Here is a 27,981-nt window from a genome sequence, read left to right as displayed (position 1 = left end):
TAAGACTTCCAATACTATGTTGAATAAAAGTGGTAAGAGTGGGCATCCTTGTCTTGTTCCTGATCTTAGAGGAAAAGTTTTCAAGGCTTGTTGTATATGGCCTTATGTTGAGATTTGTTCCCTCTGTATGCACTTCATTGAGGGGTTTTATTTTATTTTATTTTATTCACTTTGTTGAGGGTTTTTTTTAAATTAATTAATTTATTTATTTATTGGCTGTGTTGGGTCTTCGTTGCTGCACACAGGCTTTCTCTAGTTGCAGAGAGCGGGGGCTGCTCTTCATTGTGGTGGGCAGGCTCCTCACTGCGATGGCTTCTCTTGTTGCAGAGCACAGGCTCTAGGTGTGTGGGCTTCAGTAGCTGCAGCACATAGGCTCAATAGTTGTGACTCGTGGGCTCTAGAGAGCAGGCTTAATAGTTGTGGCATAGGGCTTAGTTGCTCTATGGCATGTGGTATCTTCCTAGGGCAAGGATCAAACCCGTGTACCCTGTATTGGCAGGCAGATTCTTAACCACTGCTCCACCTAGGAAGTCCTGTTGAGGATTTTTAATCATAAATAGATGTTGGTGAGTTTGACTGATTTATATTCCACATGTAAGTGAGATCGTGCACCACCAGTACTAAGCATCTCTAAGGTGTTGAGCACTGTCCTGGGTTCAGGAATATGAAAGTGAACTGGATAGTTCTTGCTGCCCTTGGGGAGGTGATGGTCATTTCTGCCCCGGAGTGTGGGAGCTGGGAGCGGGGGTGCTCCCTGGAGAGGTGACTTCACAATGAAGAATGACTAAGATCTTTCCAGGAGTTAGAAGAAAGGAATTGAGAGTTGCCCAACTGAGGGAACCCCCTTTGCTCATACTCCCTTCCACCCCACTTCCTACACCTCTGTCCCCAGTCTCTGGAGTTCCACCCGATTTTCAGGGACCAACTTCTAGAGACAGAGCTCTCCTCAAGCTAGAATCCTGGGCTTGTCAGTAGTAATGTTGGCTGATGTCTATTGAGGATTTGAGGTCTGCTAGGAACCATATGTATATAGAATCTTTCAGCTTGCTCTCCAGTACTATGAGGGTGGTACTGGTATCACCCTCATCTTAAAGATGAGGCATTGTAGGCTTAGAGAGATCAGTCTTAGTTCTAGGTGACCAGGCTGGTTGGTGGAAACAGGAATGGCACTCAGGGATTCTCCTTCATGGACACAGCCTACTTCCTTGGCTCCCTTGTCCACACAGTACATTCTGTGACCAGGAAGTAGAGACAGCCTCCACAGAGGGAGGGAGGTGTACAGTTCCTGGCGAGGCTGTTTAAGGGTAGTGGCCCCAGTCTCATAGTGGATGAGCACCCTGTCTGAGCCCAGTGCTGTGTGAAGCGGTTTGCAGGGAACCGCAGGGCCATCCTGTGAATACAGGGGTGTGTGAGTCTTCTTGGCAATGTCAGTCTTCTTCCCCATATTTTCTTTTTATACTGTTGTTCATGTATACTTAGCCTGCTCTGGGAGCCTTGGTTAGACACAGACTAGCCTCATGGGAAGGGTTGGCTTGGGCCTGCCATGAATATGATGGTGGAGATTTGAGCTATTGATGCATGCAATTTGGCAAACCCACTGTGAAATCCTCACCTTACACATCAATAATGGAAAAAGGAAGCACATCTCGCCCAAAACTCTCTGCTGAAAGCATGGTATTTCCATAACAGCCACACCTGAACGTAGGTCAGATTTTATAAATGCCAGAGGATGTGCACTAGAATGCAAATAAACTTCTTGAAGGCAGGGAATGTGTCTTATTGTCACTACTCTGTCCCAGCCCCAGAGTGGATACCCAAATGGACTTAGGCCTGAGTTTTCAAGGATGACTTTCAGTTACAAAAACATTTATGCTTTTATTTTTAATCTTCTTTTCCAGCTAAAACTGAGCGAGAGGTTGAAATCATACCACCACAGTTCTCCAGAGTGACAGTAACGGACTTCTTCCAGAAGCTGGTATGTTGAACATTTGTTTCATACTGACTTGAAGGGAAAGCCTTTCTGTAAGTTGCAAGTGTGTAAAAGGCTACTTTTAGATATTTTTTATTTTTAATTAGAGATGTTCTATAAGATGATTTTAATTTAAAAGATAATTTTGTCTTAAATATACTGGATCTTTTAAAGAAAATGGCAGTTAACGTTTTTGTGTGACTTTGTAGCATGTATTATCCCAGGTGGTATCATTAGTCCCTGGGCAAGGCCGAATGAAATCTGTAAAGACAAGGCATCATTTCCTCTAGCTTTCAAATGCCTGATTCAGCCTTCAGATCCTACACCTAATGATGCTTATTTATTCCAAAGGGCCCTTTATCTGTGTTTTCGGCTAACAAGAGGTGGACGCCTCCTCGAAGCATTCACTTCACTGCAGAAGAAGGGGACTTGGGGTTCACCCTGAGAGGAAACTCCCCAGTTCAAGTTCACTTCCTGGATCCTTACTGCTCTGCTGCGGTAAGCGTGGACCCTTCTAGATTGGGAGCAAAACTCACTGGCATATTTGCAGTCAGCCTGATAAAATACAAAGAGAGGTGGCATCTTTGCAGACAGTCAAACTGGTAAAATACAAAGAGAGCTGCCCGAACAAATATATCTGGGTGAGTGAATTTAGGGTTCCTCTTCGTAGAAGACCTGGCTTTATGCGAAAGACCTCCATGCCTTTCTTGCCCAAAGAGAAAAGGATTAATTTTTGCCCTCTTGAAGTAAACTTGCGCAGATAACTATTTCATTAATGAACTTGGGAACTGCTTCAGGGATTTGAATGAACGGAACACTGACCTTTATTTAAATCATATTTTTGTAGGTGGCAGGAGCCAAGGAAGGAGATTATATTGTTTCCATTCAAGATGTGGATTGTAAGTGGCTGACTGTGAGTGAAGTTATGAAGCTGCTGAAGAGCTTTGGCCAGAACGACATTGAGATGAAGGTGGTGAGCCTCCTGGATGCCACGTCGTCCATGGTGAGTGCCGATGCACCCCGGCAGCAAATAGCAACGTGGAGTGAAGTCGGTGTGAGTCCAGCCCCAGAGCTCTTTACCAGGACCCCTGTCTCCTGCCTGCATTTGTAACATGCCACAAATGACTGAAATCCTAAGCGTGTCATCACTGAGACGTGCTCACCTTGGGTCAGAGAGATCACTGGAAAACTTAAAAAAAAAAAAATCCTGTAGATAAAAGAACCAGTTGATTTATTTTCTGATTAAATTATTTTAATTACAAAAGTAGTACATACTCATGGTTAAAGAACAATACTCACATGGTACAGAAGGGCTTAAGATGATGTGTGGAGGATGCTCTCCGCGTGTCTGAGGCAGTGTTAGCAGTTTCCTGTGAGATCTTGGGAAGTGTCTCAGCTTGTGCAAATCCACGTGCACAGTTACATCTCTTTGTTTCCCCAAGTGGGAGGAATTGTCGCATACACACTCTTCTGTACTTGTTGCATTTAACTGTGTACCTTGGACGCTTCCCTCTAGAACAGTATGCATTCATTCACTCACCAAATATTGATTGGGCATCAACTGTGTGCCAGGCCCTTCTCAGGTGTTGGAGCTACAGCTAGAATTAGATAAGGTCCCTGCGCCCACAAAGCTAGCACTAAATAAGCAAATAAGTGGCTGTGATTTTGGTAAGTGCTGTAAAGGAAATAAAACATGTAAGGTGCAGGGCTTGGCTTGCACTGAGGCTTGAGTGACAGGAGGAACCAGCCATGTGAAGAGGGATAAGAAGAGCACATGGGCAGGGGCACCGACAGGTGCAGAGACCAGACCCTGCGGCAGGAGTGAGCTTCACCTGCTAGAGGAACAAAAAGCAGGCCTTTCGGCTGGGACATCTTGACAAGGGCAACAGTGGCAGAAAATGAGGTGGGAGGGAAACAGGGCTCCATTGGCAGTGGAGGGAGTTTGAAACCTTTTCAGACGGGGAGTGACGTGGTATGATGTTTATTTTAGAAGGCTGTCTTGCTGCCTGGAGGCTGGCCAGGTGGCTGCCGAGCGAGCAGGCTGTGGCAGCCAGCCAGTCCAGTGATGTCAGCAGCTTCACACTAGGGGGTGACAGTGGAGGTGGAGAGAGGTGGGTGCACCTGAGACATAATTTGGAGGTAGAGCTGACGGATTTGTAGATGACTTGTAAAAAAGATGGTGGAAAGAGAGAGGACTCCTCAGTTTTTGGCGTGAAGAATTGCACCATTTTTCATAATGATGGGAAATGGGGCCAGGCTGAGGGAGGCAGAGGAGAGAGAAAACAAGTGTTGTGCTTTGAATGTCTCATGTGCCATTAGACATCCAGATGTAAAGCTGGCAGTTGGATGTTCAGCTCTTCAGTTCAAGGAAAATGTCAGAGCTAGAAGTAAGTATTTAAGGATCCTGAACATAGAGATGACATTTAAAACGAAATTACCCTCAAGGGGTTGAGGGCTGAGGACTAAACCCTGAGAGACACCACAGCCATCTGGTGGTCAGTTAGAAGAGGACTAGGTACGAAGGGGAGTTCAGACAGGCGGGAGAAAAACGAGCTTCTGAAACCAAGAGAAGAAAATCCTGCCCGGAGAGAGTGGCAGTTTGTGTTGAGCACAGTTAAGAGATGCAGAATGTGGGAAGCAGAGCCACGTCTGTTATATTGGGCAGCAGGACAAAAGGATACTTTTGGTGGGGAAACGGCAACCCAGACTAGAGACGGTCGGAGACTGAGTGAGTGTGTGTGAGTCCGTTCGTAAGAAATGTTCAGAATAGGCAAATGCATAGAAATAGAATGTAGGTTAGTGGTTGCCAGGGGCTGGGCGTCGGGGGATGGGGAGTTACTGCTGATGGGTACATGGTTTCTTTTTTCTTTACTTTTCTTTCTTTTTTTTTTTTTGGCCGCACCAAGCAGTTTATGGCATCTTGGTTCCTCAACCAGGGATCCAATCCATGCCCCCTACAGTGGAAGCCCAGAGTCCTAACCAGTGGACTGTCAGGAAATTCCCCAGGGTTTCTTTTCAAGGCGGGTGGGAATATTCTGAAATTCAGTAGTGGTGGTGGTTGCACAACTCTATGAATATCCTAAAAACCACTGGGTTGTATTAAAAATGGTGATTTTTATGGTATGTGAATTACATCTCAATTAGAAAGAAAAAAGAAGATTAAAGCAGCTTCAAGGGACTCACAGAGCATCTTGGGAGAAGGGATCATGAAAAATGGCACTTTTAGGGATGGAATCCATAGCATTGCTAGCGATCGAGGTCTCAACTGGAAACAAAAGAAGCTTGTCCAAAAAGTGCTGGGCTCTAGCCTGAGGGGCTGGAGTTTGTTAGGCACAGCTGGAGGACCTGCAGCTTTAGAGAGCAGCCCTGCTCCTGAAGAGACTGAAAGGCTTATCTGTTAGTCCTGTCACACCTTTGAACCAGGCCAGTGAAGAATCTGATGTGGGGGTGAGAGCAAGGATTCTGTACTCAGACTGCCTGCACTTGAACCCTGGCTTTCACCAGTTCTGCAACCTTGGGCATCAGAGAATTGCTCTGAGCCTCAGGAAAATGGAGAAAACAGTGTGTAGCTGGGACACCAATTCATAATAGAGTACTAACCGTGACATGGTTATTCTTCTCACCCAGCATGGACTTTAGATCACTGAGCACTGTTTTTAACTGCTGAGCCTTTTCTTCAAACAAAAGCAAATCATGGGAACAACAAAGCCTGGTGCTCTGGCTGAATTGGTGGCCTGCTACCCCACCTCTGGATTACAGTGGGGATCCTGGGTACCTCTCCATGGAGCACATTTTGACTACCACTGATATCGTGGAAAGAACCCCAGGCTTGGAATCAAAGACCTGGAATCAGGCCCTGCCTGCTGTTGACAAGCCGAGTGCCCTTCACCAGGTTAATACCCTCCCTAGGCCTCATGGTCCTCATCTGTATAATCTAAGACTTAGACGAGTGCAGTGGTTTCCAGCTGTGTTCCGTAAACCCCTGAGAGTGCCAGAGAGATGCCCCAGGAAGATCTGGGGAATGGGTAGTGGGGAGCATGCTGGATGAGGGCAGGAAACAAGTGAATGGGAGGAAGGGAAGACTTGTGAAAGGGATCAGAGATACTGCAGTGGTAGCTGGGAGGAGGATGTAGGGAAAAGGAAAGTTTTTCAAAGAAGATGTGTGTGTTGTTGATAGCACAGTTAGCTTGTGTGTGGATGGGAAAGGTTTAGGAGACAGGAGTGCAGAAAGGAGGGGATACCTGGAGGAGAGAGGGAATGAGGTCCAGGCACATGTCTTTGGAGACAGATGCAATTAAGCACAATTGGCCATTCGTATCCAGGGGTTCTGCATCTGCGGGTTCAACCAATTGTGTATCATTTTATTTTTTATTTTTTTAAAAATTTATTTATTTATTGGCTGTGTTGGGTCCTTGTTGCTATGCTTGGGCTTTCTCTAGTTGCTGTAAGTGGAGGCTACTCTTCGTTGCAGTGCACAGGCTTCTCATTGCAGTGTCTTCTCTTGTTGCGGAGCACAGGCTCTAGGCACGTGGGTTTCAGTAGTCGTGGTGCATGGGCTTAGTTGCTCCGAGGCATGTGGGATCTTCCCGGACCAGGGATTGAACCCGTGTCCTCTGCATTGGCAAGTGGATTCTTAACCACTGCACCACTAGGGAAGTCCCCATGTATCACTTTATATGAGGCACTTGAGCGTCTGCAGATTTTGGCATCTGCTGGGCATCCTGGAGCCCATCCCCCGTGGACATCAAGGGATGACTATAAGGCAAGGATAACAGGTGGGCATATGAGGGGCTTGAGAGAATGTATCTAGGAGAAAAGGAATGAAATTACTAGGGAAATGTAGGAGTACCAGGTAATGGGATATCTAGTAGGAGTTTGGGGTCAGCATTGGAATTTCAGTCAGTCAGCTTGGTAAATGTCCTCCAGTAATTTGCAGCTTTACTGCACATTGGATGCAGGCGTGGGGGAGACAGGATAGAGTTTCACTAGAGTCAACATTCCCTTGTTGACAGTTGCTGGTGGAAGAGAATAGAGGGTACGTATAAGGGACTGGTTATAATGATGCCTAATGGACGCTAAACAGATTAAGGTTGAAAAATGTTTGCTGGCATCAAATCTACCTCCAGAACTGTTTATTATTGTTTTTAATGATAGTGTGTGTCACATAGAGCATGGTGGGATTAAAGGGCAGGTTTTGTTTGTTTGTTTTTTGGCTGCGCCGTGCAGCTTGCGAGATCTTAGTTTCCCAACGAGGGATTGAACCTGGGCAGTGAAAGTGCTGAGTCCTAACCACTGGACCACCAGGGAACTCCCTAATGGGCAGTTTTATAGAAAAAGGAGAGGCATCTTCATCCAGAGGAGCCAAACTCAAAAGGGACTTTTTAAAGTGAAGACCCCTCCTTTATTGCTGCATCACTCAGATTCTCCTGGAATTATATTATGAGCAATGCGCCCAACCACTTTAGATATATGGTATGTAGACTTTTATATATGGCCTGCTTTTAGTGCCTGGAACAAGTAGATGGTCAATAAACATTTAGTGAGCAGAGTAATCTCAGTGTTAGGCAAACCTTAGAAGCAGGTAAGTATTTAGAAAACAAGTTCCTTCACATTCCTATATGAGTCCTGCACAAGCCTTTTAAAGTTAACAGTAATGTTGAGTGGGTATGGAGTTCATTTGGGGAAGATGGACCAGTTCTGGAGATGGATGTAGTGATAGCTGCACAACAGTGTGAACGTACTTAATGCCACGGAACTACACTGACAAATGGCTAAATTGGTAAATTTGATGTTATGTTTATCTCACCAGTTAAAAAAACTGGAAAAAGTTAATAGCCTTGTCACCATGGATTCTGTATTGTCTTTAAAGAGAATGAAATTGATCTGTATCTACTGGTGTGGGCTGAAACCCAGGATACATTAAGTGAAGAAAGCAGGGTGCAGACCAGTGTATGTAGTATATTCTTCAGGAAAGACAAATGGTGATGTATACTTACACATATATCAATACCTGTATATAAGTGTTATCTCTGAAGGTGTAACAGCTAATGGTACCTCAGGGGAAGGGCCTGAAAGCCTTGGTGGGAGGGACCCCTACTGTTCACCTCATGCATTTTCATATCATTGACCATGAGTATGTATTACTTTTTCAAGTGTAGTAACTTTAAAAACTGAGTAGCGGTCCCTAGTGTAAATTACTACTACTGAGTATATTCCTTAAGAATCGTCCCTGTTCTTAAGAACCTAACTCTGTATAAGCATCTGTCACTGAGTTTCAGAATATCAACTTAATTTTAAAGAGGATGCTGTACATGCAGAATGTGAGTCTCAGACTTGGCAGTTGTCTCTCTGACATCTTGACTTCTAACACCTTTCTGCTTCCTTTTGTGTGCAGCATAGTAAATGTGCCACGTACTCTGTGGGAATGCAGAAAACTTACTCCATGATCTGCTTAGCCATAGATGATGATGATAAAACTGATAAAACCAAGAAAATCTCGAAAAAGCTTTCTTTTTTGAGTTGGAGCACCAGCAAGAACAGACAGAAGTCGGCGAGCACCTTGTGTCTCCCTTCGGTTGGGGTGGCGGGGCCTCCGGTCAAGAAGAAGCTCGCCTCTCCGTTCAGCCTTCTCAACTCCGACAGTTCTTTGTACTAACTGAGGAAACAAAGGCGTTTCCTGTGCTGACTGGGCCTTCATATTTGTGCCATGGTGGAAAATTTCTAAAATGTTCTCAAATCTCATTTTGTCACAGTGTAAACCTACCACTGATATGTCTTTATGAATGAAACTAACAAGAAACCTTTAGAAACCTGTGGAAAACAGACTTGTTTGGAGAGTCTCACCATACTGCTACAAGTTATTTATTATATCAAGTATTGTAAATAGAGTAACGTGGAAATATGGCGTTTTTAACGACTAAAATTATGACTCTTAGTTACTTACTATCAGAGTTAAATTAGATTTTCCTATATTGGTCCTATTTGTAAGTTTCCAGGCTTGGGTGCAAGACAGATAATTCCTTAACTCAGAATCCAGTTGACCCCAAATTAAGGAAGGGCAAGGGACTATTATGATAGACTTAAATTAGTGTTACTAAAAACTATTCCAAAGAGCTGCTTCCTAAGGGGAATTCATTAACCTAAAACAACAAGATTTTACTATTATTTCTAAATAATATGAATGCTATTTCCAGATAAAGTCTAGTGACAAATTTGTCATGACTTATTAGATAAAAAGCCATTTAGGAGCAGCTTTTCTTCTATTTTATGTCATTTAAAAGTCGCTAACACAGTGGCAGTGTTAGATGAAGATGCTGTCTACAAGGTAGATAATATGCTGTTTGATACTCAAAACATTTTTCATTTTGTTTAAAGTAGAAAGTACATAGCTGTATATTTTAAGTCTTTAAGAAGGGTTAAAAACATTGTATAAGGTCAAGATGTAAATGATTCAAGTTTATAGCTCTATTTGACTTTTTGAAATGACATTCTTACCAATTGATTTCTCTTGCTATACATTGGATGACACTGTGACTCTAATAAGATTCACTGTTGACATAGTACAAGTTATATAGTTTTTAAAAACAGTATTGATGTGTAATTTTGAGAATTAATGAACTTGCATATTTTCTAGTGTGTAATATCAAAAGGGAAGCAATATATTTGGGGTCGTGTATCCGTTGCACCTAGGGCTATTTTTGTATAAATATTTAAATAAACGCAGTCGTGTGCCTGAGTTAATGGTTTCCACTTTGAGTTCACTTTAATTCCCTCCTCTTTCAAATCATTTTTACCCTAATGCACAAAATGTTTTTATTGTACTTGATTTTTTAAAAATTACTAACATTTCACAAAATAGGACTCTCACTTTCAAGTTATCTTAGTATCCCTGAAAACATATGGCCTCTTTAATTTTAATTGTATTTATTTTTTGAATGAGCAATTGCACATTTTGATCCCCAGCCCCGGGCTCTCCACTGTGGATGCAGCTGCCCCTGCCATTTCCCCATCTCTTCCCGGTGTGGGGCTATACATTTACAAACACATTCTCCCCCTCCCTCACACGTTGGCTTATCTTAAAATGGGAACTCCAGACTCCAGGCTTTCTGTGTTCAGAAGATGTGCTCAGTAATTATAAACAAACTGTGCAGCTACCAGGAAAGGAAGGGGGGGGGAGGAAGGGAAGGAAGGCAGCACAATTGTTTACACTGGCAGCCACCCTCAAAGCACAGGTGTGTTAAGACCAGACCTGAAGAGCCGTGGCTCCACCAGCAGGAACAAGGGGCTTATGGTACACAGTGCTTCATTCATTGTAGCTTTGTTTCCTTTAGGTGGTCACATCCACCACCTTCCATGATACATACAGGTCAAGGTCACACATTAAAATCTGCCCAAGCTGGCTTTTTGCTGAATCTGAGTCCCTGTTTAAACCGACTCCCTTAGGAAGGTGTCCACCAGCCCTCTTCATGCTAGTAGGATGAAGGCAGTGCCGTCTGGGACTCACTATCTGAAGTAAGTGCCTGAGCCCAGAGAGCAGGGCAGGACAACTGGCAGGTTCCATTCAGGCCTCCCCTCATCATACGCTAGTTGCTGTTGAGATGAGATCTTTTCTTAATATGAAAAGAAAACAAGATCCTGCGGTTCGTGGTGCAAAGGAGATGCCCTGAGAAGAGCTGTCACCTTGACTGGGTGAAGAACACATGAATGTGCTGGGCCACTGCTTGTCCAACCACTGGCTCCAGTTCTTGGAGGGAAGCGTTACTTAGTTGTTGGATACTCGGAAACCTCCGAAGCAGGAGGAGAGCTTTAACTTTCCCAACTCCTGGGATCTGTTGCACAGTTCGAAGGAGGGCCGGCTCAGAGATCAGAGCCCGTTTCTTCCTGAGAAGAGGGTTCTTACTGGGCTCTTTGGTTTGCTCTTGAACCTGAATTGAGATTAAAGGAAAAGCACATGAGCGCCCTCTAGAGGACTGGCAGTTTTCTTAAAATTTTGTTTTGTGGAAATTTAGTTTTTCCATTTGGTTCAGCTTGACTTACCACTACAAATGTTCTCATATATATCATGAATATAACTTTTCAGGCATCAGTAAAATTATTAAAAGATGAACCATACGATTACATAAAGGAGTGAGAGGTAAAAATCTACAAAAACTTGAGTGTTCAGAATGCTTAGGATAAAACCAATGAAAACCTATGCTGAGGAATTCTAACATGTTCCTATGGTCCACTAAGAAACGTTTCAGTGATGTAATAGGATTAAATGATAGCTCTACCTGCTTGATACAGGACCTGGAAGAAGCTGGCCTATCAAAGGAGAAACCCAGTCTTCAGTTAGTGGTGGATATAGGAAGGCAGATAATAACATATCAAGAAGAGTTAGGAAGAGTGAAGCAAGGGATGTGGTGGAGAGCAGTGGAGACGAAGAGGGGTCTATGAACTACACAGGGCTGCTTGCATCTCCAATTTGGTTCTTAACCCTCACTGTACATCACTGGGGAGATGTAAAAACAACACAACAAAAACAAAAGCAAAAAAAAAAAAAAAAAACCCTCAACACAACAACAAAAATTGATGCTTAAGCCCTACCCCAGTGTTTTGATTTTTTTTTAATTTTTAAAAAATTTAAAAATTTTTCTATTTTTATTTATTTTGCGTTGCTGCACGAGGGCTTTCTCTAGTTGTGGCCAATGGGAGCTGCTCTTCATTGTGATGCTCGGGCTTCTCAGTGCAGTGGCTTCTCTTGTTGTGGAGCATGGGATCTAGGTGCGCAGTAGTTGCAGCACTCGGGCTCAGTAGTTGTGGCACATGGGCTTACTTGCTCTGCAGCATGTGGGATCTTCCTGGATCAGGGCTCACACCCGTGTCGCCTGCATTGGCAGGCAGATTCCCAACCACTGAGCCACCAGGAAAGCCCCCATGTTCTGATTTTTAATTGGTCTGAGGTAAGGCTCATGTATTGCTACTTTTAAAAGTTCCCCACGAAACTCTAATATCCTATTATATCACTCATATGTGGAATCTAACTTTTTTTTTTTAATTTTTTGGGGAGTACACCAAGTTCAATCATCTGTTTTTATATACATATCCCCGTATTCCCTCCCTCCCTTGACTCCCCCCCCACCCTCCCTCGAGTCCCCCCCACCCTCCCCATCCCAGTCCTCTAAGGCATCTTCCATCCTCGAGTTGAACCCCCTTTGTTATACATCAACTTCCCACTGGCTATCTATTTTACAGTTGGTAGTATATATATGTCTGTGCTTGGAATCTAACTTTTTAAAAAATGATACAAATGAACTTTTTTCCAAAAAAAGCAGAAACAGACTCACAGATATTGAAAACAAACTTACAGTTACCAAAGGGGAAACGTGGAGGGGAGGGATAAATCAGGAGCTTGGGATTAACATACACACACTACTATATATAAGATAAATAACCAACAAGGACCTACTGTATAGCACAGGGAACTCTACTCAATATTCTGTGATAACCTATATGAGAAAAAATCTGAAAAAGAACCAACATACGTATAACTGAATCACTATGCTGTATACCTGAAAATAACACAACACTGTAAATCAACTATACTCCAATAAAATAAAACAAAAAAGTTCCCCAGGAAATTCTAATGTACAATCACAGTGAATAATAGTGAGGACAATGGAAAACCACTAGGTTAAAAAAAAAACAACATATGAACTTGCAAACAAAAGTGATAATGTTTAACAAAAGATACATGTGGATGAGACTAAGTAGCTGCTAGTTGATAATGTCACCCGTATAAATGCAGAATAGAGCCTGGGAGGCTAAAATCAGGTCTCCAGCTTGTTCACTTTGTTAGAATAGATGGCAAGCTCAGCTAACTGCAGAGACAGCTTCTGAACTTAAACTCCTCAAAAATGTTTTAGAAACCAGCTCAGAGTTTGACAGAGACTGATTTGACGGACTGTACCTATAATAAGGGCAACTGCCAGAGGAAAGGGTCCAGGAAGGTCAGTCAAGAGTCCTAACACAGGGCTATCATGGAGGAGTAGAAGTCAGTACTTACTAACTGGATAATGAGGCAGGACGCTTCCACCTGGTTGGCCACTGGAAGCAACACCATCCCAAGATCCAGCACGACAAACTTCTGTACGGCTGGAAAGTACTGTTCACTCATCTGCGTTTTCTCAACTACTACAATCCCTTGAAGTTTACCGGACTTCAAAGAAAAAAAAGAAGAAAAAAAAAGACAGGAAATTATTTTGTAACAAAATTCCGTTCAAGATTAAGAAGCTTATCCAAGGGTGCTTGGAATGGCCAATGGTTTTATGTAAATTATTCCAAGGGATAGATGGAGGGGGATTGAAGTCAATTTTCAATTTCTTTCTTTTATTCAGTACTTACATTTCTAATCCGAACAAGTCTCTTTCTGTAGCCATTTCCTGCCACCAGATCAGCTTCGGTGATATAAACAATGCAGGATCTGCTAGACAAGTAAAAATCTACCGGTGTCAGGCCATCCTCAAAAACGAGTTTAATTTTCCCTTCAAATAACAGACAAGAAGAGAAGTTCTGTGAGCTTGGGACGAAAAGACGGCAATAGGCGGAAAGTTTTTAAAAAGTGGGGTGAGGTGAGGTGAAAGAGGGCTTGTGCGGAGAGAGCCCACCGACCTTGCATTCCCTGTGCCAGCTGCGACCCGCGCCATTTCTCACTGGCCACAATGTGCCCAAATGGCACATGCATGGGGCCTGTGCCATCAGGGGGGTTGCTTTCCATCGGCGGCCCGGATCTAATGGGGGGAATGTGAGACGGCACTGGAGCGGGCTCTGCGGCACACGGCCCCACATGCCACTTCAAGCCCGGACCTCTCTGGCAGGAGCCCGTCTGCAGAGTGTTCTTTAAAAGACTGGATTACTGGCCAAAGCCTAAGAACCAGGAGATTCCTGTCCTGGAAGCCGCCTGCCTTACTTCCGTCACCTGCCTGGCCCCTGACACCCCCCAGCTCGGTCAGCGCCATGGCTCCTCAGTCCAGTCCAGGGCGGGGGCCGCGCCGGCTGAGGCCCCACCTCAGCTCCCGCTCTGGGCCCCCCGCGAAGTTACCTGCGACGCGCCACTTCCGGGTTCCCTCCTGCGCGCTCGCCTAGTCCTTCATCCTGCCGGCTCCTCGCCTGTCCCGGCGCCGGATAGGCTATGGCCTCAGAGATCGACACCTGACCCAACCAATAAAGTCACGGACTGCGCGCACAGCTTCCGCCCTGGGGAGGATTTGAGTGGTATCCCCTGGTTGCCAAGAGCGACGGATGTGAAGTAACCTTCTCTCTGATTGGTCTGGGGAAAAGTAGAGCCAATGGCAGACGTAGTTGTTGCGAAGTCCATTGCGTAGAAAAGGCGTCTGGGGCCAGGCCCGCTGGCGGCTGCAGACTTCAGGGAGCGGTTCTCGGCTGTGACGGCTGCTTAGTAGTCCAGTCTGGGTCTGGCCAACCCCCCGCAGCTACGATGTTCCTGGGGCTCCGGAGAGGCCGCAAGAGGCAGTTTGTAAGTATATCTGCGCCCTGCCTGCGCTCTGGCCCTTGGAGCCGGGAGTTAAGTGGGGAGGGGTTGTGATTTGGGCTGGAGGCAAGGTAGCGGCACAAGAGGAACTGGTTTTCCTTTCGAGAAGCCCTGAGTTTTTGTTTGGAACACGAATCCTCTATCCCAGTGTCGACCTCAGTCAATAGGACTCGCCCTGACTCACCTGTAACTTTCGCCCCGGCGTTGGGGAATACACTCCTGTCGCACACATCTGCTCTGCTGTTGAATATCCCGCGGCGGGAAGTCACTTTTGATTCCTCCGTCCCCTATCCACCACGTACACCCCACCAGCAAGTTCCATGGATTCTAGCCATCAAATGCATCTGGCAGCCGTCCCCGCCCCCACCCCGGCCTCCAGCATCTACCTGGACTGCTGCAGCAGTGCCTCCCTATTTCTCGGTCTCTACTCCTTCCTTTCCCCTAGGTCCGTTCTCCATAAAGCAGCCAAAGGGGTTCTTTTAAAATGCAATTCTGGTCGTGCCCACTGCCCCCAAGTCACACACACAGACGCTCCAGCTATTCCCACCTTTCCGTTCCTTCAGGCCTCTGCCTTTGCTTTTTCTTCTGCCTGGAATGCTTCCCTCCAAACCTTACCATGGCCACTCTGTCACTGCGGGCGCACACTCCCAGGCTCATTCTCTGACCCCTCGTCCTACGAGTAAGCTGCTCACTTCCTTTAGTATCCTGACATCGACAATTCTTTGAAGTCCTCCCTTCCTCCCCGTCTGTTGGTCCTACCAATGTCCTCATTGCTCTCTTTCCCAGCCCTAATTTCTGATTCCTGATCCTTCATTATAACCACTACCCCTCACCCTAATGGTCTTGCTCCTGCCTCCATTTTCCATACTTGCCTGGTGAAACCCCAAACCTGCTTACATCTGGTTCTCCATAAATTTAATACTTTAAACTCAGAGAGATCATTTTGATAAGGGTACTCCTGAACTCCGTGTTAAATTGGGATCAGAAAGCATGTCTCACTTGGCTTCCTGTTCTGAGGCCTATGACCTGCTGAAGTCGTTTTAGACAGGCGGATGTTGAGAAGCGAGGAAGGCATAGTTGAAGCATATTTTTCCATTGCAGTTTTGCTAACTCAGCATGTTTGTTGAGGTTTTTGCGTTACTGAATTCCTACTGTGTATGTGCCAGATACCTACAATTGATTGATAGTCTGTGGCCACACTGGCTAAAGGGTAGACAAACCCATAAGTCATTCAGCACAAATGGTAATCAAAAAGTGCTATAGAGGCGTGTACCAGGGCAGCAAAGTCAGCCCAGAGAGTTGACCTGGGCCTCGGGAGGAGTAAAGAAGGAGAATTCCGGGTGCAGAAAGCAGCACAGACAAAAGCCTGACAAAGAATGAATCATGGGATTTCCCTGGTAGCATGGTGGTTAAGAATCCGCCTGCCAATGCAGGGGACACAGGTTCAATCCTTGGTCCGGGAAGATCCCACATGCTGTGGAGCAACTAAGCCCATGTGCTGCAACTACTGAGCCCATGCACCGCAAAACTACTGAAGCCTGCGCACCTAGAACCTATGCTCCGCAACAGGAGAAGCCACCGCAATGAGAAGCCTGCGCTCCACAATGAAGACTAGCCCCTGCTCGCCGCAACTAGAGAAAGCCTGCGTGCAGCAATGAAGACCCAATGCAGCCAATAAATTAATTAATTAGTTAAAAAAAAAAAAAAGAATGAATCACTTGGTGTGTGGGAATGGGAAGGCAATTTTGAGTGCTATAGCCTGGAGATGTCCCTACAACAGGGATGAGGAGAACTAGCCAGAAATGAATCTGGGGCCGTTGCTAGGAACTGATAGCAGCCTTAGCAGCCTTCTGTGCCACAAGAGAACATTTCTCTGTCAACAAGAGAGTTTTCATGCTGGGTTGAGATGGGATTATCCTGTGTTTTAGAGACTGAGGCAGGAGAACCATAGTTAGGAAATGATTATCGTGGTACAGGGGAGAAATGTTCAGCACACTATGGGAGATTCACTCCATCAAAAAATAAAATAAAATCAACAAAACTCACAAGGCCTTTCTGGAGGAACTACTGGATGCCAGCCCCTGGGGATTCAAAGGTGAAGAAAAGCCTTTCTTGTCCTTGAGCATCTGCCAGGCAGTGGGGGATTGGGGAGGCGGCAGACAAGTGTATATCCTAGAAAATGGTGGGATACAGCAGCAACTGCTCTCAAACACCTGATCTTGGCGTTGGGCATCCACGTGGAAGTGGGCTGGAGGTGGGAGAGCCGCAGGAGGCATTTGGAAGGTCTGCTCATCCCTCACTGCCGAAGGATGCCCAGACCCCTGGCTCTTCCCCTTGGCTGCACCTCCCTTTCCCCCTCCCGATAGCTTGTGCCCACCCCAGCCTGGTCAGTCTTTCCCAGGGCCAGTTTCAGTGGATGCCTCTCACTAGGTCACAAGGTCTCAGTCTGGCATCAAAACTCTTAAAATGGGAACTCTGACCCCCAGCCCATTTTTCTACCCTTTCCATCTCAGATGCCTCTGTATTCCAGCGAACTGGATTGCTTATTTCTAGAAAAATGCCACTAATGTCGTGCTCCATTCCTTGTTCATGTTGTTCCCTCCTCCTGAATGCCTTTCCATCACATTTCCCAAATGTGAGAGCAGTGGCCATCTTTGAAGACCCCGTCTAAGTGCTCTTGAGTTTTCTCCAACATCAGTGGTCCCCTTGCTGGCCCCCAGACCTGAAGGAACCCTTCCCTCCCTGGGCCACCTCGGCACTTTGTCTTTACCTCCCCCTTGCACGTTCCATAGTTGTGTGTTTATTATAAACAGCTGGGTGTTTTTCCTCTACTCTCCCTCCTTGAGGGTGGGGACAAGGTTTCTTCATTGCTGTCATGGCATTTTGCCTCTAGTAGGTACAAATGGCTGGTGCACAGAAACTCTGGGCTACACTCAGAAACTTCTCGGGGCCTCCCAGTTGCCTCAAGCAGGCTTCTTCTCTGACTTTCATTGTGTGTAGGAACTAGTTTTTATTACTCTGCATCTTTGAGATAAACTACCTGAAATCCTTATTAAGCCCCTACCAGGTACCTGCGGGGGGGTGGCAAGTGAGTGAGTAGGGCCATTGTGGGCAGTGCTGTGAGACCAGTGGAGGTGCTGAAGGGTGGCTCTGGGGCATGGCCAGGGAAGCTCTTGTGAGGAAGGAAGGACCAGAGGGCCCCGGCTGTGCAGCTGTATGGCGCTCTCTGGGTGGGCACACCTGCCTGGCCAGATAGCGACTGAGGACGGCAGGGGGAGGAGAGGGCCTCCTGGTGGGACTAGATCCCTGGGTGACCCTCGCAGGTGTCCCCTCCCAGGCCCAGGGAGGGGTGGTCGCACCACCCAGAGACGATCCTGTTGACCTGTGCTGGGTTTCACTTGTGCAGAACAACATCATCCACGGCCTCCTCCCTGCAGCCAGCATCGCACCCAAGCCAGCTGTGCCCCGCACGCCTCCTCCGCGCAGCCCCAACCCCTCTCCAGAGAGACCAAGGTGAGTCTCAGGTGAGCAGGCACGGAGGTCACCCTTAGCTCAGCCACCGATGGCTGGGTCCTGGAACTGTTCAAACAGGTAGGAAGATCACAAGTAGGGTGATTAGAATCGTGTCCTTTGAAATAGGTGTGGTTCCATAATGAAGTATTGAATATGGTTTTTCTGTGGGGTAATGGTCTGTTCCTTTCAGGTCTGTGGAGTTCTCACATTTCATAACTGAATGCAGTTTTTCAAAATATGAGACATTAAAACCCAAATATTAAGGTTGGTAGTATGTTAAGAGGAATTTGAATTGTGCACATAATTTTCTTTTCAAATGCATAATTCTTCCGCCTTTCAGAATTATTTTGCGGGAAGGTAGGAGAAGCGAGCTCTCTTGCCAGGGCCTAGGACTCCGCCATCCTCCAGTGCTCCTAACACACCAGAGAGCTGTCTTCTTTTACACCTAAGACCCCTGCCTGTGCCCTCCAAGCTTTTACACACAGGAGAATTTTAGACTATGCTTTATCCATAAAACACGTGGATACATGGCTTAACTGTTAACAATGAGAAATAATTTCACTCAAGGGTAGCGCCTTCTTTTAGTGTATCCTATGCCTCCTGATAATAAACACTTTGAAATATTTTTAGTGTTTGTTTTTTCCTTCAGTACAATCTTAATAACAAGAATAGCCATTTCTTAGTGTTTACTTTGTGCTGAGGACTCTGGTTAGTGCTTCAGAAGCATTGTTTCATTTCTTCCTCTCAGCAATCCTGTGAGAGAGGTCCTGTTGGCATCTCTGTTTTGAGCTCAAGTGCTAGCCCAGAGTCTCACGGCTGGTGGGTGGTAGCATCACTGCAATGGATTTGTAGGTCTGTCTGGCTGTTCAGTGTTTGTGTGAACAGCCCTTAAGTTGTGTCATTAGAACTTAAATGTTTATGTAGCAACAGTAGTAAGAGGGTTAGCTGCACATTCCATTGTAAAGTAGAAAAACAAGAAAAACAAAAGACCACGTTGTTTCGTGGCAAGCATGCTGTAGACCCGTTAGAAAATCTCTGTAATAAGCAGTTTAGTGTATGTCAAAAAATAAATAAATGAGAAAAAAGAAAAGAAAAAGAAAATCTCTGTAGTCCCCTCTATGCTTTCCAAAAATATATTTCTGGATTGTAATCTTTATTAACCCCAAATAAACAACATGGTTGGCAAATTTGGCCAATTTCTAGATTATTTTACTCTAAAAACTAACATTCAGGGGCTTCCTAGGTGGCGCAGTGGTTGAGAATCCGCCTGCCAATGCAGGGGACACGGGTCTGATCCCTGCTCCAGGAAGATCCCACATGCCGCGGAGCAAATAAGCCCGTGCGCCACAACTATTGAGCCTGTGCTTTAGAGCCCATGAGGCACAACTATTGAGCCCATGTGCTGCAACTACTGAAGCCCACGCGCCTAGAGTCCATGCTCCGCAACAAGAGAAGCCATGGCAATGAGGAGCCCCCGCACCACAACGAAGAGTAGCCCCCACTCACCGCAACTAAAAAGAAAGCTGGAGCACAGCAAAGAAGACCCAACACAACCAATAAAATAAATTAAAAAAAAAAACAAAAAAACTAACATTCAGATTAACCTCTGACATTATTCCACTTTGCGTCTAGTGTAATAATGTAAGAATCTTCCAGCAATCACTTCTGTTTCCTTCTTCCCATCCTTTGCCACTGTTGTTATACATTTTAATTCTATATGATTTAAACCCCACAATATATTGTTCTTATTTTTGCTTTAGAGAGTCATCTTTTTCAAAGCAATTTTATTGTGTAATGGACATACAGTAAACTACATGTTTAAAATGAATAATTTGATAAGTTTTGACATATGTTTATACCCGTGAAACCATCACCACAATCAAGATAATAAATGTATGTCATCCCTCAAGTTTCCCCATGCCCCTTTGTAATTCCTCCCTCCTTCCTGTTTCTCACTTCCCATACCTCGGCCCAGCCCACGCTCATCCCCATCCCACACAGCCATCATTCTGCTTCCTATCTCTATAGATTAATCTACATTTTCTAGAATTTTATAGAAACGAAATCACACAAAATAGTTATGCTGGCTTCTTTCACTCAGCATAATTATTTTGAGATTCATCCATATTGTTGTGAAAATCAGTAATTCATCCTTTTAATTGTGAGTGTGGCACTATTTGTCCATTCACCTGTTGATGGATATTTGGGTGGTTTCTTGTTCTTTGGGCACTAGATATAAAGCTGCTGTGAATATTTGTGCACAAATCTTTGGACCTGTGCTTTCATTTCTCCTGGGTAACTATCTAGGAGCGAAATGGGTGGGTCACATACTAGGGATATATTAACCTATTAAGAAACTGCCAGACTGTTTCCCAAGATGTTATTCCATGTATGTTCTCACCAGCAGGGTACAAGTTCCACTTTCTTCACATCCTCACCAACACTTGGTTTGGTCAGTCGTGGGTGGGTGTGTGGGTGTGGGTGTGATTTTATAACTTTATTTGACAGTTAGCCGTTAGTTCTCATGCACAGTGACTGTCTATAGGTTTTTGAAGGTAGTGACAGGTCCATAGGTAACAATGTACAGCGCTTGTTTGGTGAATCTTCATGTTCATTACTTTCTGGACAACCATACTGACAAAGTATGGGACACTCCTTCTTCCTTGGGCCCAGACGGTTTTGTGGAGCCTGGAGTCCGTGTGCGCATCTGTGGTGCCTGTAACTTCCTGGATCTCTTCAGGTGTCCGGGTACTTTCTTGAAGCTTGCTCCATGGATGTGCTTGTGAATGTTGCTGGGTTATTCTCGGGTCCCCACCTCATTGACAGCAGACAGGTCCCTTCTTCTCTCCATCCTTCTTTGTGAGAGCTGTTCTGCCAGACCCAGGTTGAAGGGATTATCTTGGCCAGTCTTTTAAATTTTGGACATTCTATACAATAATAGGTGTGTAGTGGTATCTTTACGGTTTTATTTTGCATTTCTCTAGTAACTAATGGTGTTGAGCATCTTTTCATGTGCTGATTTGCCATTGTATATCTTTTTTGGTAAAGTATCTGTTCAGATCTTTTGCCCACTTTAAAAAATTGGGTTGTGTTGCTATTACTGTGTATATACAGTAATAGGATATATGTTCTAGATACAAGTTCTTTATCAAATATGTGATTTGCAAATATTTTCTCCCTATCTATGGCTTCTCTCTTCATTTTCTTGACAGTCTTTCAGAGAGCAGAAATTCTTAATGTTTATGAAGTGCAACTTGTCAGCTTTTACAGATCATGATTTCAATATCATATCTAAGAAATCTTTGCCCAACCCAAGGTCATAAAGCATTTTCTTCTATATTTTTGTCTAGAAGTTTTACAGTTTTAGTCTTTACATTTAGGTCTATGATGCATTTTGAGTTAATTTTTGTGTGTGTTATGGGAGGTATAGATTCAAGTTCACCTTTTGTGCATGTGGGTATCCAGTTGTTCCAGCACCATTTGATGAAAGTTATCTATTGCCATGTAACTAATTACACCAAAACTTAGTGGCTTTTTTTTTAATTGTTTATTTATTTGGTTGTACTGGGCCTTAGTTGAGGCATGTGTGTTCCTTAGTTGTGGCTTGCTAATTCTTAGTTGCAGCATGCGTGTGGAATCTAGTTCTCTGACCAAGGATTGAACCCAGGCCCCCTGCATTGGGAGCACAGAGTCTCATCCACTGTGCCACCGGGGAAGTCCCTTAGTGGCTTTTTTTTTTTTTTCTCACCATGATGCGTGGCTTTCAGGATCTGAGTTCTCCAACCAAGGATTGAACCCGGGCTCTCGGCAGTGAAAGCATGGAGTCCTAACCACTGGACCGCCAGGGAATTCCCAAAACTTAGTGGCTTAAAACATGAAGCGATAGCATTTTTTTTTTTATCTCATATCTTACTATGCTCTTTAAGTTATTTTTTCCTCTCTGTATTTTATTTTGGTTATTTTCTATTGTTTTACCTTCAATTTCACTAATCTTTTCTTTTGCAATGTGTAGCCTACTGTGAGTCCCATCCAGTGTAATTTTCATATGTCTCTACTTAGGTTTTTGAACATATGGAACACAATTATAATAACTGTCTTAATGTCCTTTGCTACTTCTAACGTGTTCAGTTCTGAATAGATTATTATTATTATTAATTATTATTATTATTATTATTATTTTGTTTTCTTTTTAATGTATTTATTTTTTGGCTGCATTGGGTCTTTGTTGCTGTGCGCGGGCTTCCTCTAGTTGCCGCTAGAGGGGGCTCTCTTCGTTGCAGTGCTTGAGCTTCTCACAGCGGTGGCTTTTCTTGTTGCAGAGCACGGGCTCTAGGCACGCAGGCTTCAGAACTTATGGCGCATGGACTTAGTTGCTCCGAGGCATGTGGGATCTTCCCAGACCAGGGATGGAACCCATGTCCCCTGGATTGGCAGGCAGATTCTTAACCACCGCACCACCAGGGAAGCCCCTGAATGGATTTTGATTGGTTATTCTCTTCATTATGGGTCAGGTTTTTCTGTCTCTTTGCATGCCTGGTTATCTTTGATTGCATACTAGACCCTGTTGTGAGTTTTACCTTGTCGAGTGCTGGATATTTTGGTATTCCTAGAAGTCTTCTTGAATTTTGTTCTGGGATGCAGTTAAAGTGCTTGGAGCCAGTATGATCTTTTGGGTCTTGCTTTTATGATCTGTTAGGCAGGGTCTGGAGCAGTGTTCAGTCCGGGGCTACTTATTCTCCACCGCTTTTAGAGTGCTGTGCCCAGTGCTCCGTGAGTTGTGATGTTTCCCCATCTGTCTGGTGGGCACGGGCACTGTCCCCGCCGTGTGTGTGAGCACCTGGCACTAGTCCTCTCATTCTCGCGAATGGGTCTCCCCCACCCTTGGGGTGTGTCCTCACACTCATGCACGGAGGAGCCTTTTGCTCAGCACACGGGGGCTTCTGCAGGTTTCTGGAGTTCTCTCTGTTCAGCTGTTTCCTTTCTGGTACTCTGTCTTGCACATTCTGTCTGCCTTGTTGCCTGACTCTCCACTCCACTTCTACAACTCAGAGAGCCTGCCCGGCTCCACCTCATTTCCTCCTGCCTGTGCTGTGACCTGGCAATTCTCTCAGGCAGTAAGCTGGGACAATTCATTGTAAGCCTGTTGTTTGTTTTGCTTTTTCAGGCAGGAAGGTAAATGTATTACTCTGTCTTTCCTATGTTATAGTTTTGAATAACTGCAAGATTTTAGAATTCCTTTTCATTTCTTTTATATCTTTCTATTTCTCCTTTTTTTTTTTCCCATTCTGATCTTTCATTTAGAAACACTACTTGAGTATAGACTGCCTGGATTACAGGCCTGGCTTCATCTCCCATTAACTAGGAAAGTTTAGACGAGTCATTTAATGTCTGTGAAAAACGGAAATGACAATAATATGTATTCATACAGTTACTGTGAGAAGGAATTGAGGTTGTCTGATGGCACGTGACAGACTGGGCATGTAGTCAGTAGATACGCACTGAACACTGTAGAGCTGAAAGTAAACCTTGGTTAATTCACGTATCCTGTTGTTCAGCCTTCAGTCGAGGGTTCGTGTCTCACTGGCTCACTGAGATGTTTTTGTCCGTAGATCTGCTCTGGCTGCAGCCATTCTAGCAACGACATTGACTGGCCGGACCGTTGCCATTCCTCAGCCTCGCCGGAGATCCCACTCTGAGAGTGACACGACCTACATTGAAAAGGACAGTTTCATCGAGCCCTATGCCACCACCTTGGAGCTGAGGCATCAGTAAGGACTGTGTCACGGGCTCAGCTTCCTCTCAGGCAGAGACAGAGCAGCTCCGCGTGCGTGTGCCTGCATGTGCTTGTGGTTGGGACTAGAGCTTAGTACTCAGGTTTTCATCACCAGCGTCAAAGGGATAGCATCCTGGGACATTCATCGCTCTTTAATTGTGTCTGAATTTTCCCTAGAGTGGATCTTGTTAAATTATAGCTTGTGAAAGCACTGGTTGCCTTCATGGCAGCACCGAGCCGGTGAATTCAGTGCTCCTTTCAGCCACAGCCTTAGATGGTGAGGGTTGTCAGTCACCACTTCTTGTGTATCTCCTCTCTGCATGATCACAGTGACTTTGCCTTTGTTGACACCTATACTGTGACCTTTCTTCTTTAACATCGTTTTTTCTCTTGCTTGAGCTGGATTAGAGCTGCCATAGGGCCAGGGGTCAGGAAGGTTTCCCCCTGAGGAAGAGGGTATTGGGGGAGAGCTGCGGGATATACAGGAATCAGCCAGGAATGGCTTGAGGGTTGGGAGGTGGTCAGCATGGGGCTGGGATGACCTTTTTAGACGGAGAAGAAGGAGCATGACACATGTGAGCAACTGAAGGAAGACATTTGTGGCCGGGAGGAGTCAAGTGAGGTGGGGAGTCATTTGAGATGTGCGGGAGGAATGGGCAGGCTAGGGGTGCCTTTGGCATCCTGTTCCAGCAGCAGTGGGAAGCACTGAGGGCTTTAAGGGCTCATGGGGTGGGGGTGGAGATGGAGAATACATCACCAGATTTGCCTTTTATCTGCCATGTTTATTCAATTTTGGTTTTTGAGGTTTGGGTTTTTGGTTTTTTTTTTTTAAAATACATTTATTTATTTATTTATTGGCTGCATTGAGTCTTCATTGCTGCATGCGGGCTTTCTCTAGTTGTGGTGATCAGGGGCTACTCTTCATTGTGGTGCGCAGACTTCTCATTGTGGTGGCTTCTCTTGTTGTGGAGCACGGGCTCTCGGTGCATGAGCTTCAGTAGTTGTGGCACGTGGGCTCAGTAGTTGTGACTCGAGGGCTCTAGAGCACAGGCTCAGTAGTTGTGGTACATGGGCTTAGTTGCTCTGAGGCATATGGGATCTTCCTGGACCAGGGCTCGAACCCACGTCTCCTGTATTGGCAGGAGGAGTCATAACCACTGCGCCACCAGGGAAGTCCCTGAGGTTTTTTTTTTTTAACATACCAAAATATTCTGTATTTTTTATGTAGTTTCTGACATCATTATTAAGTCTAGAAAGATTTTCCCTATTAGAGCATTATACAAATGCTCACATATTTCCTTCTAGGATGTGTGGGGGTTTTTTGTTTTGTTTTGTTTTTTATTTTATTTACTTTTGGCCATGTTGGGTCATCGTTGCTGCACATGGGCTTTCTCTAGTTGTGGCAGTGGGGGCTACCCTTCATTGTGTGCAGGCTTCTCATTGTGGTGGCGTCTCTTGTTGCAGAACATGGGCTCTAGATGCATGGGCTTCAGTAATTGTGGCATGTGGGCTCAGTACTTGTGGCTCATGGGCTCTAGAGTTCAGGCCCAGTAGTTATGGTGCACAGGCTTAGTTGCTCTTCAGCATTTGGGATATTCCTGGACCAGGAATCAAACCCATGTCCCCTGCATTGGCAGGCGGATTCTTAACCACTGCGCCACCAGGGAATCCCAACTTCTATATAGTCTGTAATGTGGTTATAGTACTTTACGGTGGGGCTTGGAGGCAGTGCCTTTAATACATATGCCTGTATTGATATCAGTGTGACGTGTCATGTTTGTTTATTTGTTTATCTTGGTCTTGAATGTTCTAATACAGACCACACTGGCAGAATGAGACGGGAAGAAGATCTTCTTTGCCATCCTTTGAAATGCTGGGCTACGAGGAGGAAGAGGACACTGACACACACCTGTCATCCAGCCGCAGGGAGTCGGGGGATGCCAGTGCTCGCAAGGAGGAGGGAAGTCTCAGCGACGCCGTGTATGCGGTGCCGCACAGAAATCAGGTGCGCGGCACGCGCCAGCCTTTGTTCTGCTTCTTGAGGTTAACTCGTGGTAAATTGTGTCACGTGTGTTCGTGTGGATTTTTCCTTTCCTCTCTTCAGCCGTTAATGGCTTTTGTTCAGGGACTTATTTTTTTTTTAACATGTCCAGTCTCATTTTCTACCTTGTTAGGCTAAAATTTAAAACTCTTTCCTGTATCTTTCAAGACCAGTCCTGCAGAAACAAAGATCTTCACGCTCTTAACATAGGTTTCCATCCGATGCTAGTCATCCTGCTCTTTCCTTTGACTCCCCCCCCCGCAAAGCTAATTTTTCTACCACTTTTCCATATCAATGTGTATGTTGCAGCGTTTCTTCAAATTCTTGCCTGACAGGAGGAGTGTGGTCACTTGTCTCTTCATAACAGCAGACGTTCTTTGAGTGCATATGTGAGTCTCTAGATCAGACTCTTACATGCATTGATTTCCTGTTGTCTCGGTGACATTGGTTCCGTGTGTGGCCCTGTCACGTGTGGGGGAACCAAGGTCTAGAGAGATTGAAGGAGCCCATTTCTCCACCATTGTCCACGTGCCCTGGTTTAAACACTCTGCTCCCAGGGTTTTGGAAACTGGGTAGTGCCGTTTCTTTAATGGCAGAAGACAGCACCATAATTCCTTTTTCCTTCCTCTTTTTTTTTCCACCATCACTATAACGTGTTATTTGTAGTGAGTATACTTACAGACTTGCAGCATCAGACTGTATGCATATTATGTTATATTATATTGACTATTATATTGACTATTCTCCAGTATATAGAGTCACATTTTAAATGACATTAGGGAACTTATTTCAAGGAATCCTTATGTGAGTATTTCAGAAACTAACCATCACTTTCTAGCATATACAGAGTTTACCACGCAGAGTTAGGTTTCTCTACAGCAAGGAGCACTGGACAGGCAGACGGCTGCCCAGAGCCCAAGGAGGTCTGCGTGGGGCTCTAAAAGGCCTATGTGAGCTCCCACTGCCCCTCAGTCTGCACACTTCCTGGCTAGTATTTTGCACCGAGGTTGTAGACAGAGTTGTATCACTCAGCTGTTTTGGAAGTGAAGCTTACTACCACATTTCTCTTAGAGGAGAGAGATTATAGTAACCTCTACAACTTCCTTTGTGGTTGACAGGACAAATACTTTATTTTTTAGGCAAGTGTGTCATGGTGGCTCTAGGACCCATGTGCAGTGCGGAAATTTTTTTTATTTTAAAATTTGAAAAGTAGCACAAGGCAGCTAGCAATGTCAAGGGTAGGTAAGGACATGGAGGAGCTCTCTAATGCTGTGGGAGTGGGAGTTGGCACCACCGCTGTGGGGAACTATTTGGCACTATCGATTAAAGCTGAACACATGCATTTTCTATAACCCAGCCCACCCAAAATTGAGATGTAGAAAATAATGTAACACATTAGTGTTTTCTTTCTTTTTTTAAAAAATATTTATTAATTTATTATTTATTTAATTTATTTATTTTGGCTGTGCCAGGTCTTAGTTGTGGCACATGTGATCTTCCTTGCAGAGTGCAGGATCTTTAGTTGTGGCATGCAGGATCTTTAGTTGCAGCATGCAGCCTTCTTAGTTGTGGCATGCCAATGTCTTAGATATGGCATGTGGACTTCTTAGTTGCAGCATACAGACTCTTAGTTGTGGCATGCGGCTTCTTAGTTTCAGCATGCGGACTTCTTAGTTGCGGCATGCAGGGTCTTTAGTTGCGGCATGTGGGATCTTTAGTTGTGGCATTCAAACTCTTACTTGCAATATACGTGTGGGATCTAGTTCTCTGACCAGGGATCAAACCCAGGCCCCCTGCATTGGGAGTGTGGAGTCTTACCCACTGGACTGCCAGGGAAGTCCCCAACACATGAGTATTTTCATTCTCCAGAGTGAGCAATATTGACATCTTAACTTTTTTTTTTTTTGCTTCAATTTTTTAATAAAAGAAAAAAATTAGGGCTTCCTAGGTGGCGCAGTGGTTAAGAATCCACCTGACAATGCAAAAGAAAAAAATTACAATTAGGGTTGAAATCTTTGTCTCCCATCTGCTCTGTCCCTGGAAGGGCATCTTCTCCTGGATTTGGAACGTGTTCTAGAAGTCTGTTTTTATTCTTTTACTGCAGATAAGTGTCAGTAAACAAATATATTACTATGTATATATTTTTAATTGTACAA

General features: G+C 44.9%; 3 protein-coding genes across 6 annotated transcripts in view; 2 read left to right on the top strand and 1 right to left on the bottom strand.

Moving 5' to 3' along the window:
* Positions 1-9,709, top strand: part of RHPN2 (rhophilin Rho GTPase binding protein 2) — a 59,595-nt gene extending 49,886 nt beyond the window's left edge. For both annotated transcript variants that reach the window (XM_057713004.1, XM_057713005.1), the window contains 4 exons: positions 1,899-1,975; positions 2,321-2,467; positions 2,817-2,972; positions 8,364-9,709. In XM_057713004.1, the coding sequence (XP_057568987.1) occupies positions 1,899-1,975; positions 2,321-2,467; positions 2,817-2,972; positions 8,364-8,624 (641 nt within the window). In that variant the 3' untranslated portion in view covers positions 8,625-9,709. The remainder of the gene's footprint in view (positions 1-1,898; positions 1,976-2,320; positions 2,468-2,816; positions 2,973-8,363) is intronic.
* Positions 9,696-14,123, bottom strand: FAAP24 (FA core complex associated protein 24). Of its 2 annotated transcripts, XM_057713006.1 has the most exons (5): positions 14,049-14,123; positions 13,619-13,737; positions 13,352-13,491; positions 13,014-13,166; positions 9,696-10,893 (listed from the first exon to the last, which is right to left on the bottom strand). In XM_057713006.1, exons 2-5 carry the CDS (start codon positions 13,722-13,724, stop codon positions 10,645-10,647), a joined length of 648 nt encoding a protein of 215 aa, XP_057568989.1. In that variant the 5' UTR covers positions 13,725-13,737; positions 14,049-14,123; the 3' UTR covers positions 9,696-10,644. The 2 variants fall into 2 exon arrangements, with proteins under 2 accessions (XP_057568989.1, XP_057568990.1); XM_057713007.1 differs by lacking the exon at positions 13,619-13,737 and having other exon boundaries at positions 14,049-14,117.
* Positions 14,124-14,351: 228 nt separating this feature from the next.
* CEP89 (centrosomal protein 89) overlaps positions 14,352-27,981 on the top strand; it is an 82,268-nt gene continuing 68,638 nt past the window's right edge. For both annotated transcript variants that reach the window (XM_057712239.1, XM_057712238.1), the window contains exons 1-4: positions 14,352-14,483; positions 17,905-18,011; positions 23,621-23,779; positions 25,603-25,789. In XM_057712239.1, the coding sequence (XP_057568222.1) occupies positions 14,445-14,483; positions 17,905-18,011; positions 23,621-23,779; positions 25,603-25,789 (492 nt within the window). In that variant the 5' untranslated portion in view covers positions 14,352-14,444. The remainder of the gene's footprint in view (positions 14,484-17,904; positions 18,012-23,620; positions 23,780-25,602; positions 25,790-27,981) is intronic.

The sequence above is a fragment of the Hippopotamus amphibius genome, chromosome 16 (assembly GCF_030028045.1).
Source record: "Hippopotamus amphibius kiboko isolate mHipAmp2 chromosome 16, mHipAmp2.hap2, whole genome shotgun sequence".
Classification (NCBI taxonomy): Eukaryota; Metazoa; Chordata; class Mammalia; order Artiodactyla; family Hippopotamidae; genus Hippopotamus; species Hippopotamus amphibius.
Note: the sequence above shows the minus strand (reverse complement) of the source record. Positions and strands in the feature narration are given on the sequence as shown.